Genomic DNA, 19,698 nt, shown 5'->3' with positions numbered 1-19,698 from the left:
GATCTTAATTCTTAAATTTCTTCACTTCCTGAATGTAGCTGATGGGAATGTGAGAAACCCATTATTTTATATGAGCATAGTTTTAAACAGAAGCTTTACATGAAGTCCTTATTATTATTACTGAATGAATTTACATGCAAAGAGTATGAATACGTTGTGTGCTTTTTTTTGGGGGGGGGAGTGTCACTTTCTTAATGAAAATAAAGTAGAAGCTATGTGACACTGTAATGGTAGGATTATGACTCCATGTTGGGTAAAAACAGCGGGAGATGATTAATTCTTAAGGAATAGTTGATTTCCATGAAAATGTCTTTAAGAAAAAGAAAGTAAAAAACACACATTAGAATCAACAAATCATGGAAAGCTAATGATTTCGAAGCATTGAGTTTAGTATTTTTTTTTCTAAATTGAACTAGCATGTCATTACTCAACCCTTTTCAATTTCAGTGAGTTTGTGATTCAGTGACAATGGGGCAATTTAGTAGGAGGACTGCTGGGGCTAGGTAAAGCATTTCAATTATGCATATTTGGCCCAGGAAGAAAATGAGTCAACCCAAACATAAAATTCTAGAAAATTAATTTTTCAAAGGAACTTGAATACAGTATATGGATCTTATGTCTATCCTATTCAAATCATATTTGCTAGGAACCAGAGTCTAACTTCTGTTTGCCTGAAACCAAATCCTCAAAATTTGGGAAATTTTCTGTATATCCTATCCCCAAACTTCAAACTTATAAAATCAGACAGATCCTAAGATGGCTTAGCTCTTGCACGAGACTTCCTGCATTCATAAGGTGAAGATGGATTATTTTCCTAAAATAAAGCTGATTGAATCTGTCAAAATCATTGTTATAAAAAGATGATCTCATGGGTCTTATTGATTAATTTCCATCCCTAAACTACCTCATAATATGTAGTAACCGCTGACATTTTGATTTGGGCTGCTTAGGCGTGTACTGGTAGTAAGGAACTATGGCCACAATTTCCATTATCTTAACATGAAATATATAGCTCTATTAAAATATTTATGCTTATTAAGCTTAAGATATATTAATATTCTTTTGAGCAATTTTAAAATAATCAAATAGAAATATGCATGCTATGGACTGAATTGCATCATTCCCAAACTGACATGTTGAAGCTCTGTCCTCCAAGATGATGTTATTTGGAGACAGGGCCTTTGGGAAGTAATTAGGTTTAGGTGGTCATGAGGTTGGAACCCTCATGGCAGGATTAGTTCCCTTGTAACAGGAGATGCTAGAGAGCTTGCTTGTTTGCCTTCTGCCATGAGGATACAGTGAGAAGGCAGCTATCTGCAACCCAGGAGGAGAATTCTTACCAGAATCCCACTCCACTGGCACCCTTATGTGGAATCTCTAGCCTCCAAAACTGTGAGAAAAAACCAATTCTGTTAAGACATATAGTCTGTGGTATTTTGTTATGGCAGCCCCAGCTGACTAAGATGGTGCATTATCATGCATTCGTAAGTTGACTATCAGCACTTAGGTTCATCTGTACATTTACTGTGCCTGATGTGGTTGTAGAAACCTGTCCTAGAGTTTGAAACTTTCAGAGATTTAAACCCTAATAACATTGCAGATGCTAGTTCTAATTGCCTCATTAGAAAAAAGTGTGTCTGCTTAATTATTAACATTATTTAATAAATGGATGTTTTTCTTCAAAGAAATGTACATCTTTTAGGGGCGCCTGGGTGGCTCAGTCGGTTAAGCGTCCAACTTTGGCTCTGGTCATGATCTCGCGGTCCGTGAGTTCCAGCCCCGTGTCAAGCTCTGTGTTGACAGCTCAGAGCCTGAGCCTGCTTCAGATTCTGTCTCCCTGTCTCTCTGACCCTCTCCCGGTCATGCTCTGTCTCTCTCTGTCTCAAAAATAAATAAACGTTAAAAAAAAATTTTTAAAAAAAGAAATGCACATCTTTTTCTGTACCCCACTAGTCTTCTCTGTTGGAGGTTGAATTATGGTGACCAGCTAAATTTCCCACTTATGAGATGCTCCTGAACAGATATTCTTTTACTTCTTTCAGTAATATGTCTCTTATCTGAACATTTTCATCTGTCATAAAAATAAATTTTGTTTTTCACTTAATTTATTTCTCTGGTTAGAAGTCACTATGTACTACGCATCTTTCTATATGCAGAAATACTGGGATTATTTGGCATGGTAGTTTTTTAAAGCCTATTCCTTTTAGCAAAACTTAAGAAGTTTTTCATATTTATTGTTTATTAGGGCTTCACTGTGTAAAAATGGCTGAAGTACTCCATACTTGATAAGATACATGATTACTCTCAATCAAGAGCCTTGCTGAACAACAAAAAAAGAACTATATGAAAGTCAGGATAATTTTATATCACTGCATTTATCAAAAACTTATATAATCACAGGTAAAACCAATAGCACTTATTTAAAAAGATCAAAGAAATATCATTAAGAAGTGGACAGTTGAGGTCATTCTTTAAGAGTGGACTTTTTTTTAGTAGAAAAAAAAGGAATTGATCAGAAATCCTTGCCCACTTTAGACTGGTAAACACCATGCATTTTACCTGTAATGTGTTAGGAGTTCAACACATTCTGTTTCACAAAATTAATTTTAGTTATGCACTCATCATGGCTCTTCGTCTCTAAATTCAGTTTACAATTTGTAGAAAAAGTAGTAACTGCTAAATTGACAATGAAAAGTTCAAAAGGTAGGGGAAGACTGAGCCTTACTGGAGCTACTACAGGAAAAGACTTCTATTTTAATTTGCAGTAAGGACTAGAGAACTGGAGAATGGGCTAGCGGGTCACCATGGGGGACCACAATTTAGGAAGGGAGATCCTGCCTTTCACACCCAGAACACAAGTGAGCTCTTCTTAGAAATAACACCTCAATATATGAATTTGACCTTGAAAGCACCAAAAGATCTCTTTATTTACGACCATGGCAATGAAGCCACTTGAAAATTAAGAGGTTTTTTTTTTTTAATGAAAATAATTAAAAAAGAACCTGTATATTTAGATTGTTCTGACTGATCACTCCTCGTAACACAAACACTGAAGGAAAAGAATTAATTTACATCCCTAGCAAGAACCAGAACATCAATCAGAACTCATGATATCTAGTAATACAAACATAAACAAATTAGGTTATATATTCTCATATAACTGGAAAGTCCAGAGATATGTCTGACTCTAAACACAGCTGGCTTTCCTATGCAGTGGAATCTGAATCCTGCCTCTTTCCATCTTGCAACAGACTCTCCAACTGGTGAGCTAGAAGGCTACTGGTAGACCCTACCCACTTGCCAACCCCAGGAGAAATAGAGTGTCATTCAATAGTTCCACAAAATATGTGGAGGATTCTGACTGTCCATCCCTTTCCATTCATGGGCAAAAGGGTGTTTGTAACGGTCAGGCTTATTTTAAAGAACTGGTCCTATGGCTGGGGGTTAGGTAAGGGTTCACTTTCTAGTTTCACCACTAGAAAAAGAAATTCATCTCCTAGAAGAGTATAGGGAGTGGGTGGGTAGGAAGGATTGTTAGTTAATGTAAAAAGTAAATATATATTTGCCACGTCTGTAGGTAGATTAGATCGCCAAATCATCCTCTGAAATATTACAATGATCATATCCCAAAAATCTGAATTCTTTTAAAAATTACTCTAAGTTATTTATTATGTATTATCAACACTTTGTATCTATCTATCTATCTAATCTCAATCAGAGTATGTAGGATTATTTTGATAAAGACTGTTTCTGTGAATTGTCATCATTTATCTTGCCTCACAAAATCTATTTTTATTCCATTTATATATACTTGTAGAAAAACATAATTTAATTGTCACAGATGTCTCTGTTTATGATACATAGACATTCTGCAGACACCAGGATTGAGAAAAGATGGATTTTTCATTTTTCAACTTTATTTGCCAAGAAGTGTTTTTGGCAAAGTTTCTCCAAAATTCTTACTTACGTGTGTTTTCTGGAACACTTAAAAATATGGTTAAGGTCATTCTTACTTGTAATGGGGAATTACATTCTTAATATAAATTCAGAGTAATACATATAATTTGATAGTATATACTCCTTTGTCCTTTATTCTCTAATTTTTGAAGGGAAAATATAACATTGGAGTACGCCACAAACCACATCCCAGAGCATTCTGGAAGGGATTGTGTCATCAGTTTCCCATAGGAATAATAATGGGCAAGTGTACTTGGCAGTTTCATCTGATTAATAAAGTGTGATGAGGTTAAAAGTGACTTATTTTAAAAGGCTTATGATTTAGTCTTCAATACATAACCTGTGATGCTGGTCTTTGGAATCACTTCATAAGCAGCCCCTAGTTTTACTTTATGGGGCAGTCACATGGCCTTTCAGCGAGATCCCCACTTCTTTTGAAGCTGATTCTAGCTTTCTGACAATCAAAATAATTTGTATGAAATCAGAAGGAATGGAAACGAAAAGTAGGCATGAAAAGTACTGTTACATACCCTAGCTGCTCTGAGATGCCAACTTTCCAGGAGCAATGCCCATGTCAAATTTCTCAGTAATATTTACCTCTCATTTCTTCCACCATATCAATAACTAGCTCTTGTCATCTTCAAAGTACTTCTCAAACATTAAATAATCTCAGATTACACACTCTGTTCTTCGCATTTATCTTGACCAGCTGTCAGAGAAGGCAATTTATTTCCCCTCAATTTTATTCCTCTTGGCTCTGGGTGGCTTCTGCAGTAAATTTGAATGCAAAATGAAAGGTACAATTTAGTGTGTTTCCATAACAAAGGAAACACATAATTTTCCGTAAGCAGTATAACCTTCAGATTTCTTTCAAATTGCTTATAGTTTGCCTTCTGAGCTGGATACTCGGAATGTATTTTCATCATCTTTGAGTCTTGATTAATTTTTAAGTGGAAATTTTGAGAATGTGAAGGCAAAAACAAATAGAAAAAATGTAAAAAGTCATTTAGTGTTAGCTTTATCATTTTCATCCATTTAAAATGTTGTATTTTAATGGTTTGGCAGGATTATAAGGTGAAATAAAATTTGAGATTCATTATAATATCAGTTATTTTAAATATTAAAAGTCACATTTGAACACTGAACTTGCATTGCTTTCTGAATTTATAGTTTCTCATTTTTCTGATAAAAAAAGAAAAAATGTATAGAAATTTTTGTCCCTTTAAAAACTTTTTGTCTTTTAAAAATATGATCATGATTCGACTAATTTGTATTAAATCCTGGTAAATTTGTTCTTTCAGCTTCAAGATACCAGGCAGGTGTGTATGATATTGTCTACAGAAATACTCTCTAATCCACAGTTCACTGAAGTGAATCTGAAGTGCAAAAGCAATTCTTCCGGTTTGCTCTGTATAGTGGTAGTAGGACGTCTTCCAAAGGTTAAAAAACTGGAGATTAGCAACATATCAACTTTCAGGTGGCCTCTCCTAAGCACTTGTAATTCACTTACTCTCCTGCAAATCATTATTCCAAAGGTTTGACTCACTTGTAGCCCCACTTGGATCTTAAATTGCATTTCGAAGCACTCCCATCATTCATCCATTTTCAGAACTGCCATTAGAAGTGATGGGAATTTGGCACAAAAATCAATGAAAGGATATGATATGAGTTCGTTCTAATTTTTCCTTCTTTGAGATCCATCTCAAGTACAGTCTGTGAAATCTGTTTTTTAAAGATATGTTTCCATCTTGCTATTATTTCAACTAAATTGAGTTCATGACCTTGGGATATGTATTCACGCAGTTTTTCAGGAAAGAAAGGAGATTCATTGTCACTGTTGTTAATTGCTACTTAAAATCATTTCAAAATCTTAATTAAATCATTTACCGCTGATCTCCTCAACAGCTTTTTAATCTCTTAAAAATAAGGGGTTAGATTTACTATTGTCACCTAAAAATTATTGTATTAGTTATGTTCGGTTATTATTAATACCTACTAATATATACACTTGGAGGTATTTGATTTTCTTTTCCCTAGTCAGTGATAGAATGTTATGGCACTTATTTTTTATCAAGAGAAGGATACTGCCATTTATTGGTAAAGAAAAATTTTACACTTTATTAACTAGAGTAATTTTAATGCACTATTTTCATTTCTTCCCCAATAACTAAAAATTGTCATATGAACTGGATTCAAACTCTAAGCACCCCATGTACATAGCTGTTAGAAGTTTCAAAATTTGTCTTTCTGGTTAATGAGTTCCATTAGGCTGCAAACATTTGTATTGTAACAAAATAACTTTATTTCTTATATATAATTCTCTCTTAATTTGTTAATGGGGCAAAACACTCTCTGTTAATATGAATGAATTACAGTTTGTGTCCCACTTCTGTATCACAAGAAGTAAATTAGCTGATTCAAGAAAGTTGTGGAAGGAGTCATGGGGCTCCTGGCTGACTCAGTAGAGTGTGCAAGTCTTGTTCTCGGTGCTGTGAGTTGAAGCCTCACATTGGGTGGAAATGTTACTTAAAAATAAAACCTTTAAGGGGTAGCTTGGTGGCTCAGTAAGTTAAGCATCCAACTCTTGATTCTGGCTCAAGTCATGATCTCAAGGTGTGTTACAATCTGCACTAACAGTGTGGAGCCTGCTTGGTATTCTCTCTCCCTCCCTCTCTGCCCTTCCCTCGCTTGTGCTCTCTCTCTCAAAATAAATAAATACTTTTTAAAAACCTTAAAAAAAAGGAAAGAATGTCATTGAAGCAATTATAGCATTCCATTTTGGTTTGGTCTAGCCTAACGTATATGCTTATTAAAGAAAACAAATGCCTGCATTTATTGAAAACTTAGTTTTTCAGCCTCAACTGTAGTTTCTAAGGTTGCTCTTGCCCTTCTGGTTTTTCCTTACCACGATGGTAATGGTTGTACCAGCAGTGGAGGTGGCAGTAGAAGTAACAGCGATGGTGATGTTGATAATGATGAAGATATAGTTTAGTAGTTATTGTACTGCCATTTATTGAATAATTCGATGTAGCAGGAAATTTGCCAAGCAATTTATATGAGTTATTTTTCCACCATCATAAACCTGTAAATCGGGCCTTACTAACCTCATTCCTTAGATATAGATATTTCTAACTCAGAGGTAAGGCAGCACAGTAGGGACATTCTAGCCAGGAAGTTAATCCTAATCTCTATTGTCTATGAAACCTGTGGCAGAGCTGTTTTTCTTTACCATTTCCATGAAAAATCTGGACCTAACTGAAAGGAAGGATTGTGAAAGGTAGAGAAAGAGGTTGGAAGATTGAAGGGAGCACTTTAATTCTACTTGGAGACCTAGGAGTACTAAGAATTCCCTTCAGTTTTAAAATTTGAAAACTTTCCAGCTATTATTTAGCACATTCTAGAAGTAACACCAGTTACATGAAATTTATTTTGTGAAAAGTGGCAAGGAAGTATCCAAATTTGGAGTTTGCTTTTTTAGTTTGAGAATGCAATTTTGAGGTAAAAACTAAAATTGGTAATAGTTAATTGTATATATTAGGAGATGATTAATAACATTTCCTTTTTTATATTTAATTGTTAAATTATGATAGATATTATGGCCCATATTTAAAATATATGAAATACGGTGATGAGCTGTGATTTTGGCAAAAACATTGGGATTGTTAGAGATTTTTTTTTCTCTTTTGTATTCAATTATTTACTACATATATGTATGATTTGGAATTGAAAATGCTATTTGAGAGTCATTTGAATTTTCTGGTTGATTTTGAATTGTTATTAAATGTAATATGATATAGTTGCTTCAGATTTCAAGATACCCCTAGAGTTAACTTTCTATGAGTCCAGGTTGTCAATGTAAACAGATACGCTTACTCTCCATTGAGGGGGGCTTTCTAGCCATACAAAGGCAGCAACTTTGCAGGAGTAAAATGAAACAGTTACAAAATTTTCCAGTGTTTACTCTGTACATTAAAATACCACAGGGGCACCTGAGTGGCTCAGTGGGTCAAGCATCCAACTCTTGATTTTTGGCTTCAGGTGATGATCTTGCGGTTCCTGAAATCCAGCCCTGAGTCAGGCTCTGCTCTGACAGCATGGAACCTGCTTGGGATTCTCTCTCTCCCCCTCTCCAACCCCTCTCCTATTTACACTATCTCTCTTAAAAATAATAAATAAACATTTAAAAATATTGTACCACAAAAAGAAAGAGGTGGACAGTTGAGGGTAACAAACTGCAACCTAAGATCAGATAAAGTATTATTATCATATGTATGTGTTTGTATATATGCATACATGTATACCCTCTTGCAAGGAGTATAAATGTATAAATATGTATAGATACATATGCACACATATGGATATCTGTATGTGCACATATACATATATATAATATGTATAAATACATATACATGCGTACACAAAGATATCTGTATATACATGTATACTTGTATAAAAATATATGCATACATATGACTGTGTACATGTAATGTGTATACAGTTCTTTAAAACACTCAATGGAGGTTTATGGATAAGTGAGCAAAAAATTTCAAAAGATAAAAATATAAAGGGAAAATAAACATACAAAAAGCTTATTGCTAGTAATCGAAGAACTACAAATGAAGCAGAACTTTCCTCCTACGTGATTGAAAATAGTTTTAACACTGGTAATACCCAGTATTGTCAAAGATAAGAAAACAGAGACTGCTGGCATGTACATTTTCAAAAATATATTAATTTTCTGGGGTGCCTGGGTAGCTTAGTCGGTTAAGCATTTGACTCTTGGTTTCAGTTCAGGTCATGATCCCATGGCTTCATGGGTTTGAGCCACTCATCGGGCTCTGTGCTGTCAGTGTGGAGCCTACTTGGGATTCTCTCTCTTTCCCTCTGCCTCTACCCCTCCCTGACTCATGCTGTCTCTCTCAAAATTAATAAATAAACTTCAAAAACAAACATACAAATTTTCAAATACATATGTATATTCTCAAAAGATATAAAAGTGAGAATACTGTTTGTACCAGAAATTCTAAGTTTAGGAAATTTTCTGAACATAAAAATTATGAATGTGTGCTAAGAAAACTTTTGCCATGTCCCAAGGTAGAAAACTTTTTGACTTAATTATGCATATCCACAAAATGACATGCCATGCAGCCACTTAAGTGATATTTTATGGAATACATACGGCAGGAGAACATGCCTATTATATATTGCCTAGTGGAAAACAGAATGTGATGATGACTTTTCAAATCAAATACAGCATATTTATATATTTACATGTATGTATAGAAAAGTAGGTGTAAACAGCGCGATATGTTAACAGTTGTCTCTGAGTGGTGAGATCACAAATAATTATTTATCTATTTATTTTCCTATTTTTAAAATATTTTTTGAATTTTCTCCCATAAACATGTAGATTTTGAAAGCAGAAATAAAAAAGTTAATGCATATAACAAGATTTTCTCTTAAATCTTCTGTGACCCTTCACAAATAAAAATGAATGGCCTCAATAGAACAGCCAGTTATACAATTAAGCCAGGATATCCAAAAAGGATTTTATCCATTTGTGCTACTTTATCATTGACTTTGCTCCCCCCCCACCACCACCCAGAGGAGATATTTTTGCTTACATTCAGAACTGACATATGAACTTGAATAAAGGAAAAAGGTATTAAAAAACAACTTGACAAACAAACGGATTGCCTTTGATGGTAGTGGATATAGGAGGTGGTAAGGGAGAAATAAACATGATTAAAGGTGATGACAAAGTTTGTGGCTCCGATGGTATTATTTGCAGCGCTTAGGAAGTGGAAGAGTGCTAATCACAAGGGCATGTGGATTTCAGAGTGGAGGGTAAATACTGGGGTAGTGGGCAGGAGATGTGTCCCTGCCACTAAAGAGGTATGCTTTGCTATATAGAAAATGGTACAGACAACTTAAATATACTTCTATAATCTGTGGGGGTTTTTGGTTATTAACATTTGACATGAAGTTCTAAATTGTAATTCTCCTTTCTGAATGTTTGATTAGGAAATGCGTCTACTACCACCACAGTGATAGACAGCAAAAATGGATCTGTGCCCAAATCCCCTGGGAAAGTTCTGAAGAGGACAGTCACAGAAGACATAGTGACAACATTCAGCTCCCCAGCAGCCTGGCTTCTGGTCATTGCTCTGATAATCACATGGTCAGCTGTTGCTGTCGTTATGTTTGACCTAGTGGATTACAAAAACTTTTCAGGTAAGAGTCATGAAATGTGGGTTTCAGATGAATAGAAACTATGTTCTCCCCCACTGTCTTTGTTTCTCTTCATCATGTCGTAGTGTGAGAAATAAAGCACCTCTCAAATGTGCTTGAATGCCAACTACTTCTAGTTTCTTTGTCACCATTTCCTTTGATCCTTCTTTGTCTATTGTTCAGTGATTTCGAATGAAATATATTTCCATATTTGTAATGCTGACCGAAAGCCAAACATTACAGTTCTATGAAGATAACTGATTAAAAAGTTTGGTGGAGATTTGGTTTGGGAAATGAGACTTTATCAATTTAAAACAGTACCAAACCAAGGAAAAAACTTTTGGACAAGTGGAAAATTGTGTGAAGCATTTTTAAGTCCCTCTACCATCTGGCTCCAAGCTTTCTTCCCAGACATTTTCTTTGCTCCTCCCATCAAAACATCCTATTTTGAGTTCCTGAAAATAAAGAGTGTTAAAAGGATTTTCTTATAATTACTTGTAATGAGATACTACATCTTGAGTGCCCATGTGTTCTTACGGATTTGGAGTAAAACAGGAATAACACATGTGAGGAAAGACAGATTTTCATTATGGTCTATTCAGTCTTTGAGAATACATTCTGTCTCTTTGTTCAAGGTATTTTGACACTTAAAAATTATATTTGTCTATTTCCACATCTGACATGCTCTATTGACTGTGAGTTCCTTGAGGGAGGGACTCAGTCGGGTATACAATAAATTTTAAATAAATAGATGAATGAATTTATGCATATCACTTTTGACCACAAGCAAAAACATTTCATTAAGCTCTTAATGTGCTCTTTCATATTTGCACCATTCACCCCCCAACCCCCACTTTCCATTTTCTTTCTCCAGCGGGAATAGAAATCAGTAGGAACCAGAAATTATAAATACTGTAAATTGCATTCTGTATAGTCAGGGATTCCCCTACTTCTTACTATGGCATTTTACTCATTCAGCAATTATTTATCAAGAACCTACTATATGTGCCAGGCAATGGCTATGTTAAAAGAAATGTAAGTATAAATATTGCAAAGTCATAAAACTATCATTTGGGTTTATTTACATGGCAGTGTGCTTGAGATGATTTTTCCTGCAGTACCATTGATAGCTGCCCTAAAATGAGCATTATTTAATAGGTAGAGATAAGTCCTATGATGTCAATCAAAGAAAAACACTATTAATGCAGAACTGTGAACCTTTGCTTTAAATAAGCTATAATTTTGGTATATTGTATAATGTAGGCTCTTAAAAGAATATACAATTGAAATGCCTATAATACAAAATTATGACCTAGAATTTTAAGTGAAAATCTTGGTTATACCACTCTAGGTAATTTCATTTCCCTTGAGCCTCTATCAACTGTGATATTTCATCTATTCTTTCCTTTTCTAGAATATCATTCACTTACATTTTAGAAACAAATATGGTCATAAAATATAGTTCCAATAGATATATCTTAAGAATTACATGTAAATCTCATATTTGTTAAGTTAATAATTTATTAAGTACACTACAGAAATAACTGTTGCAAGGAATTTGTTTTAAATTATTTTATAAAATGAGCAGCTACCTATAATTAGACTTTCAGATTAGATTACTTAAGTGTAAGACACACAATCTATGGTAGAGTTTCCTTGGATTACTCTAATTAGGTGTTATGGATAATGCCTATGTTACTGGCATTTCATCTCACAGGGAAAAAAAAATAGCCTCTGTATTACTGCTACTTCATTTCTTCTTTCAAGGAGTGTTTATTAGGCACATCTTCTATGTGAGGCCTCCTCTCCCCCATTTCCTGTATTTATTAGTGACCTAACCATCTATCCATTCCCCACAAAAAGAAGTCTGAAGTCATCTTTTAAATCTGCTGGATACCCGATCAATCACTATGCTGGATGCTGACTACTAACTCTCCTGTCTCATGAACTCCCTCCCTTCTCTTGGTTACCACTGTCTCCATTATCGCATTTCCGACCTTGATTCTCTGTTGAGGAGACAAACGCAATTTCTCCTTGTCTTCCTCACCCAGTATCTTCCCTTTGACATTGCACCAAAGGTATCTTCATAAAACATAACTTTGGCGAAGTATTTCCTATTGCCCAAGTATAAACTCTTTGCCGTGAAATTCAAGTCCTTGGCCTACCTCTTTATTTTCATCTTGTAATTCAGGTCATGCAATCTATTTTCCAGCCATAGTTACTATTGTTCTTCCCTGCATTCTTTTCCTAGGACACATATATTCTCACTCTTCCCTGCTTCCGTTCATTCCATTCTCCTGCCTCCCAACCCCCAGTAGTGCAGAAATTGTAGTAAAGTGGTTAAAGATGTGAATTCTGGTGCTGGATTTCCCTAGGTCTTATAACTTCCTAGCTGTGTAATATTGGAAAAATCATTCAGCCTCTCTTTGCCTCAGTTTCCTCATCTATAAAGTGGGGTCTATAATAGTACCTGTGTAATTAAGTTGTTAAGAGAATTATATAAGTGAATATGTTTGAAGTGCTTAAAACAAAACCTGCTTTATCACAAGCACTGTATTGATTAATTTAACTAGTTGGTACCCATTCCTCCATTTTCTTGAAGGATGAATTCATGCTTAAGAGCTACTCCCTTTTTTGGTGAAACACTCTCAGATTTCCTAAGAAAAAATCACTGTACTGTGCTTTCATTCCCTTACTACCTTATGGGCAACTGTATTAACAGCAGTTAGCACACTGTATTATAAATATATTTTTGCTTGTCTATCTAACTCAGAAACATAAACGTATCCAAGGAAGGGACTGTCATATTCATCCCTGTATGTGAGTGCCTGTCATATAGTAGATTTTCTGGTATCCATTTCCTAAAGGATACATAGTGTTGACATTTTGATTTTGAAACAATTTCTTACATTATGAAGAAAAAAAATACATCATACATTTTTTATTTCATCCAGTTTTTGAGCAACTCTAAAAATTAGTGAATACATTTAATAAAATCAGAAGGAAAAAATAATAAAATATGTTTATAAGATGCAATGTTACTTGTCATATTTTATAATGGTCATCTATGCTATATAATAAATTACCTCAAAAATAAGTGGTTTAGAGATGCCTGGGTGGCTCATTTGGTTAAGCATCTGAGTTGGTTAATATCTGACTCTTGATTTTGTCTCAGGTAATGATCTCCTGGTTTGTGAGTTCAAGCCCTGAGTTGGGCTCTGGGCTGACAGTGTGCAGCCTGCTTGGGATTTTCTCTCTCTCTCTCTCTCTCTCTCTCTCTCACTGCACCTCCTCTGCTCTCTCTCTCTCTTTCTCAAAAATAAATAAATAAACTTAAAAACAATAAGTGGTTCAAAACAATAATAAACATTTATTATCTCAATCAGTTTCTGCAGGCCAGGAGTTTGGGAATGGCTTAGCTGGGTGGTTGTTGGCTTAGGGTATATTTTGAGTTTGCAATAAAGACATTGACTGGGGCTGCAGACATCTAAAGATTTTCTTGGATAGTGGAACCACTGGCAAGTTGTCGCACTCATTTTGCTGTCAGGTTAATGCTGATGTGTCTTCACGTCGTGGCAACTGACTTCCCTCAGATCCAAGAGAGAGCATGGCAGAATCCACAAAGCCTCTTATGACCTAGACTTGAAAATCACATACCATCATTTCTGCAAAGTCCTTTTGGTTTCACACGTCAGCCCTATGTATTGTCCTAAGAGACTAACTACAAAATGGTATGAATACCAGCAGGCAATGATCGTTGGGGGCCAATTTGAAGGCTGGTTACCCCATATTCCACTCTCAGAAAATTATATTGCCAGGCTATACATCTTTAGACAAATGCTTAGATATAAGGAAATGCCATCCAATACTCTAGCTGACAAAATGTTATTGTAATTACCACAGGTGCAAAGAGAAAGATGATGTATTGGGGTGACTGTCATCACAAGACCACATCTAGGAAGATAAATAGTCTCTAATGAATTTGAAATGAAAAATAAATAATCACAGAGTTAAGATTCTAAAGAAAAAATATATACATTCTTCAAATAAAAAGTTCAAATACTTTTTGCTAATTAAAATTTGAATGTGCTTTTTCTGAAACCAAAATAATATAAGTTCAAAGTCTGTATAATTATAGCATAAAACTTGTAACTCATAGTGACCATTAGTTGCATGAGATATATGCACTCATATTAAAATTTTTATTTCTTTTCTCCATTTAGTGAATTCTAGCCTGTCTTTTTAATGTAGATTATTCACAGAAAAAAATTGTTTTCTTTAATAAGAGTGTCAAATGTAAATGGTATTCCTATGTTGCAATGCTATTTTTAATTGATACATTTCAAACATTTACTAAGGATTAATATTACGATGATGAGTCTTTTGTAATAGATAATGTTTTTGAAATTTGTATCATTAATGTTTAAAAAACAAGGCTGGTGATAAAAGAAAGCATATTGGAAATAACTGAAGGGCAGACAGGATAACTGTCTCTGGGCTCTGAATTACTCTCTGGCATTTTAGAAAAGTAAGTAAATGCTTTTAAGGCATTAAAAATTGTTCTTAGAGAAATGAAAATCTATTTTCATAAGCAAATACTATACTGGATTGAGAAGAATGATTCTCCTTTAGGCCAATCTTCGAAATTCCTTATTTTCTGAATTTGGTTTGATTTACCCAAATAACGTACTGGTGAGGGATATGTGGAACTGACTTTTATGTGCCTCTTTCGGAAGACTTGAGTTCACTCTACAACTCTGTGACCTATAAGCTAACATGACTAGGAACTTATGTTTCCTTGTCTGTCAGATGGAAATAGCACTTTTCTTTCTGGTCTGCAAAATGTGTGACTTTGCTTGCTCTTATCAAATGAGATAAATTTTAGGACATCAAAAAAGCAAACAAAAAACCAGATACTAGAAAGGATATTTCACCTACCTTTCATTTCTTCCTAAATATAAAGTCCTAATACTATCCAAAAATAATATGATGTATCTGTCACAGGTTTTGATCAGAGTAGAATCATTATGAGTGACACAGAACAGAAGATTTAGTGTAAAGCTCATGCATTCATGGGAGCTGATCAGCAGTCTAGGTAAGGCTATTGCAATGTATCGGGCACTAGGTCATGAGTCAGTAGAGTGGAAGTTGGTATAGCAAAGGAAAAATATCTTGTTTAATGTAAGTTTTATGAGACACAAGAGCCTTCATAAAGAAAGGAAGACCTTAAGAAGTAGTTAAGCCTGAGCATTTTTATGCTAGGTTTGATGAAAAGTGGAAAGTGGTGGAAAAATGTGACAGAATAAAAAGAGTAGGAGCTAAGTGTCGTAAATTGAGGGAAACAGCAAGGGCTGTTCATTCACATCGCTCTGAGCATCTTGGAAATAAGGATATTCCCTTCCTCTGGGTTTAGGGAGGACACCTTTGTCATGAGAGTTTTATGGCCTGCTTCAGAGGAATATCAGCAAGTCCTTTTTGCACAATGTCATTTCTCAAATTCTTTCAGCTGAAAATATTTAATATGCCAAGGTGCCATATTTGGGGTAGCATGTCCTGAACCCTGTCATTGGAAAGGGCAGATGGAAATAGCATAGGGGAGACTGAGGACAAACTGGAACTGACAAGGACAAACTAGAGCCCTCATTTGACTTTGACCACCTCAAATTACGATGATGTGGGTGAGCTGCAAGATAAATTGGTGCCTTCCACTACGGAACTGCACAAGCGCCTGGCCAAGATTTGGAGATGCTGGAGGAGGCGGTCCAGGGGGAACTGAGAGCATGCTGCCGGCTGCTGCCACATGTCAAGGTCAGCCAGCATATCAGTGATAATGTGCTTGAGCTGCAACAGCACCTGCCCTACACCAACCTTCAGAAAATAAGCAATGGTTATTACTTCTTTTTTGCCTTCTAAAGCTCATGCAAATTTCTCTTGTGCCCAACTGTTACCTGGACCTTACACGTAAGGCAATGCTGGGAAATGTCATTCCAATTTAGTGATTTAAGAGCATACAAAGCCACCACATAGGATGACTGTATAATTTATCATCCAAAACAGGACACTTGTGAGAGTGAAATGGAGAGCTGTTAATATTTGTCTCAGGGCAACAGACACAAACCAAGATGTCTGATCAGCCAGATACTATTCATCTTGCCTCTACTTTTCTTCCAGAAGATGAAAGTCTTCAGAAAAACAAAGATGGGGGTCTGGGAAGGGTTGGTTAGTGCAGGGCAACATTGCTTTCTTATTAATTGAGTCTAGAGGGTCACAAAGGCTGCTGGATGCCTTGCCCCCAAGCTTCTGCAGACACAGCCAGCAAGTTCTTCCAGAAAACAGAGGAGTGCCCTGATGACTTAGTAACTCTTTCAGGATCAAAATTTGTGGGCTTTGATTGAAATTCCTTACAAACTTGTTTGCGTTATTTATAAAGGGAACACTTTTCTCTCTAAACAATAAATGCAAAAACTAGGATTTCTAAAGAGATTATTGCAAACTTAGGCGCTCTTGGATAATAATGATTTCCCTCTAGGTCAGAAGGTACAGGAATAAATTGTAGTAACTTGTGGCTTTTCTTGCCTAAGAACAAGGGTTATAATTTATTAGCATCCTCCTCCATAAGAGGGAAAAATCATTCTATGGCTATACCCAGAGGTCTCAAAGAAGCACATTTGGTAATTTTTGCATGCATTCCACATACTTATTTCAAAACAATTTTGTAAAAATTAGATAAAATAATCCATGTAAAACATACGTGCTTGGCACATACAAGGCACTCATTAAGCATAACTTGAATTTGAATCTTATTACTGGGAAGTAAGATCAGTAATCTGAGAAGAAAGCCAGCAAGGACATGATGGTAGGAAGCATCAATTTCTTATGAAAGTCTTGCAGACATCTCCTGATGTGCCTTTTAAATAGATTTTCTAATGAGGTGTGCCATTTATCTACTGCTCTTGGAAATTAATTTCCCTGTTTTTTTTTTTTCCTGGCACTTAGCCCAGTTAAGCAGGTGCACTGTTTGTCAGGCTGTGAGTTTAGAGGAGTAAAATGATTCAGGGAAGACCCATAGCCAATCAGAATGTATAAATTTAACATTTAATAGTTATGTATATATGTATATTTATGTGTGTGTGTATAGAGATGTCTGTGTGACTGTCTGTATATGAATATGTTCTCACATTTTAGGAGACTTGAAAAACTGAGACAATTAAATGCAACATTTTAGACTTATCAGTTCTCATGTGCACTGACTTTTCAAGTATAGTTGGCATTTTGTGAGCTTCTGATTCTGATTCAAGTCTTATTTTGATTATCACTTTTCTGTTCAATGTCCCAGGCCCATTTGGTCTTCTTGGTCACTACATCTAAATGGACACATCTCATTACCCACATCCAGTCTGCTTATAAATACCTCAAGGAAGCATAAATTTCCATAGTCCAATGTTTTCCAGATCCTAATCAAAGTGTGTCGATTTTTCATGAAATGAGGGAAAAGATAAAGCAAAATTTATTTGTTTTAAAGAAGGGTCCTTAATTTCATTGTTCCTACATTTTTGGACTTAAAATTCTCTTTCGAAATGATGATAATGACAGACATTATTTCTGTCACTGTTTTTAAATGGCATTCTTCTATAAAATAAAAGGTTGGCAATTTAATGTTGGGTTCCAGGTTTTCGCTGGTGGTGTATTTCAAGGTAAAAAAAAAAAAATCTAAAAGTTTGATACCAGTGTTCTATACCACTCATTTGAACCTTACCAAATGAGGCTTTATGTTAGATTTATTATAAATTTACCCATATAGATGGATACAATTATGAATCATACCATCTGTTAATATTCACCTTTTTGATGAATTCACTATTAGCATCTTTCAGTGCTCTGATTAAATTCACTTTCTTAGAAAAACCTTTCCTGAACTTTCAATGTAAATCAAGTGACTTTATCATAATTCCTCATTATATTATTTACTCTTCACTCATAGTGTATATTTGCAATTTACATATTATATATTTAATTGGGTGTGATTATTTACTTAAAATCTCTCTTCTCCATTGAGCTGTTAGGTTTGTAAAGAAATGGCTTTATTTCATTTAATTTTTCAAGTGCTTAGAAGTGCACAAAGTATGAATGCAATAAATATTTGAATGAATGTTGAGGTGAAAGAATGAATGAATAAATAAGTAAATAAATAACGGAAAAGGTAGTAGCATTTTTTATACTCTGAATGCTGAGTAATGAGCATAGTATTTCTTCATGAAATATTAGTTTATGATGATTCTGATAATATTAGTATTAGCAATTAAAATATTTTGTAAACCTCTATTTCCTTGATTGGACTTTAAGCATCTAAAAGGTAAGGATTGTCTTATTCATCTTAATAATACTGTTGCCCTGTCTACTGACTGACACATATTGTTCAATAAAATTTGTGTGATCTAAACAGAAGTTATTTGCTAAGCATATCTGCCAAGCAAACAAAGAAACTTAAAAACAGAAAAAAATAAACAAAGGAACAAAACAATAATAACAAAAGAACACATGGACTTCAAGACCAGAACCACAGTAGCTGAATGCAGGCTCTGGGGGCTAGAATTTTGGATTAGAATCCTGACTCTACCAATCAGTAGCTGTGCAATCTTGGGAAATTTACTTCTCTGTGCCTCAGTTTCATTCTCCATAGGTAATAATAGTACAGATTCATATGGTTCTGTGAACACTGAATGAGTTAATACATACAAAACACTTGGAATTTTGAATGGCACACATAGTTAGATAAATTGTAGTTAGTATCATTTTAATTTATTCTTCATGACCTTAAGCATATTTCAATGTTTCAAAAAGATGAATGGGCGTATTTCAAAAAGACGAATTGACTACTTGATTTCCAATTTTTAAATATCATGTGAATATACATAGATTCCAGCAATTACACTAAAGAAATCCGATGATTTAAGCACTCTATTTTATTTTAACATTGAGTAAATGTTCTAGTCATTCTGAAATGGTTTGTTACTCTTATATGACATAGTAAGCGCATAATTCATGGCACTACATACTACATTTTAATGTGGTAAAAAGAACTTCAAAATTATTTACTCAGCTAACACTGAGCAATAGAATAGCTAAAGAGACTACATAATACAGTTGAGAGTTTCCAAAACTAAACCTTGACTGACCAAACACGTTTATGAAGTAATTATTCCAGATATGCTAATTGCTGTATTAATCCCAAATCTAATAACTCTTTTCTCCACTGGTCTGTTAAGTTTGTAATATAATGATCCAAGTAAGTCACCCAATTGGAGTACTGTGACATTTCAACTATTCTTATGCTACCAGCAAATTAATGCCACTGAATGTTAGCTTGGAAACAAATCTTTGGAAATCTGTAAATCTGCAGAAAACTTGCTTTTCCATTATTTATTAATATTGTAGCATTAGAACTGTGTTGATATTTAAGATATGATTTTTTAAATGAAGAAAGCAAATTGGGATTTCAATTAATATAAT

At 34.7% G+C, this 19,698-nt stretch overlaps 1 protein-coding gene across 2 annotated transcripts in view; it reads left to right on the top strand.

Moving 5' to 3' along the window:
• The window catches only part of TRDN (triadin), a 388,244-nt gene that overhangs the window by 38,831 nt on the left and 329,715 nt on the right, over window positions 1-19,698 (top strand). For both annotated transcript variants that reach the window (XM_060616557.3, XM_060616555.3), the window contains exon 2: window positions 9,982-10,191. In XM_060616557.3, coding sequence (XP_060472540.3) covers window positions 9,982-10,191 — 210 coding nt within the window. The remainder of the gene's footprint in view (window positions 1-9,981; window positions 10,192-19,698) is intronic.

The sequence above is a fragment of the Panthera onca genome, chromosome B2 (genome assembly GCF_046562875.1).
Source record: "Panthera onca isolate mPanOnc1 chromosome B2, mPanOnc1 haplotype 2, whole genome shotgun sequence".
NCBI classification, from domain to species: Eukaryota; Metazoa; Chordata; class Mammalia; order Carnivora; family Felidae; genus Panthera; species Panthera onca.
Note: the sequence above shows the minus strand (reverse complement) of the source record. Positions and strands in the feature narration are given on the sequence as shown.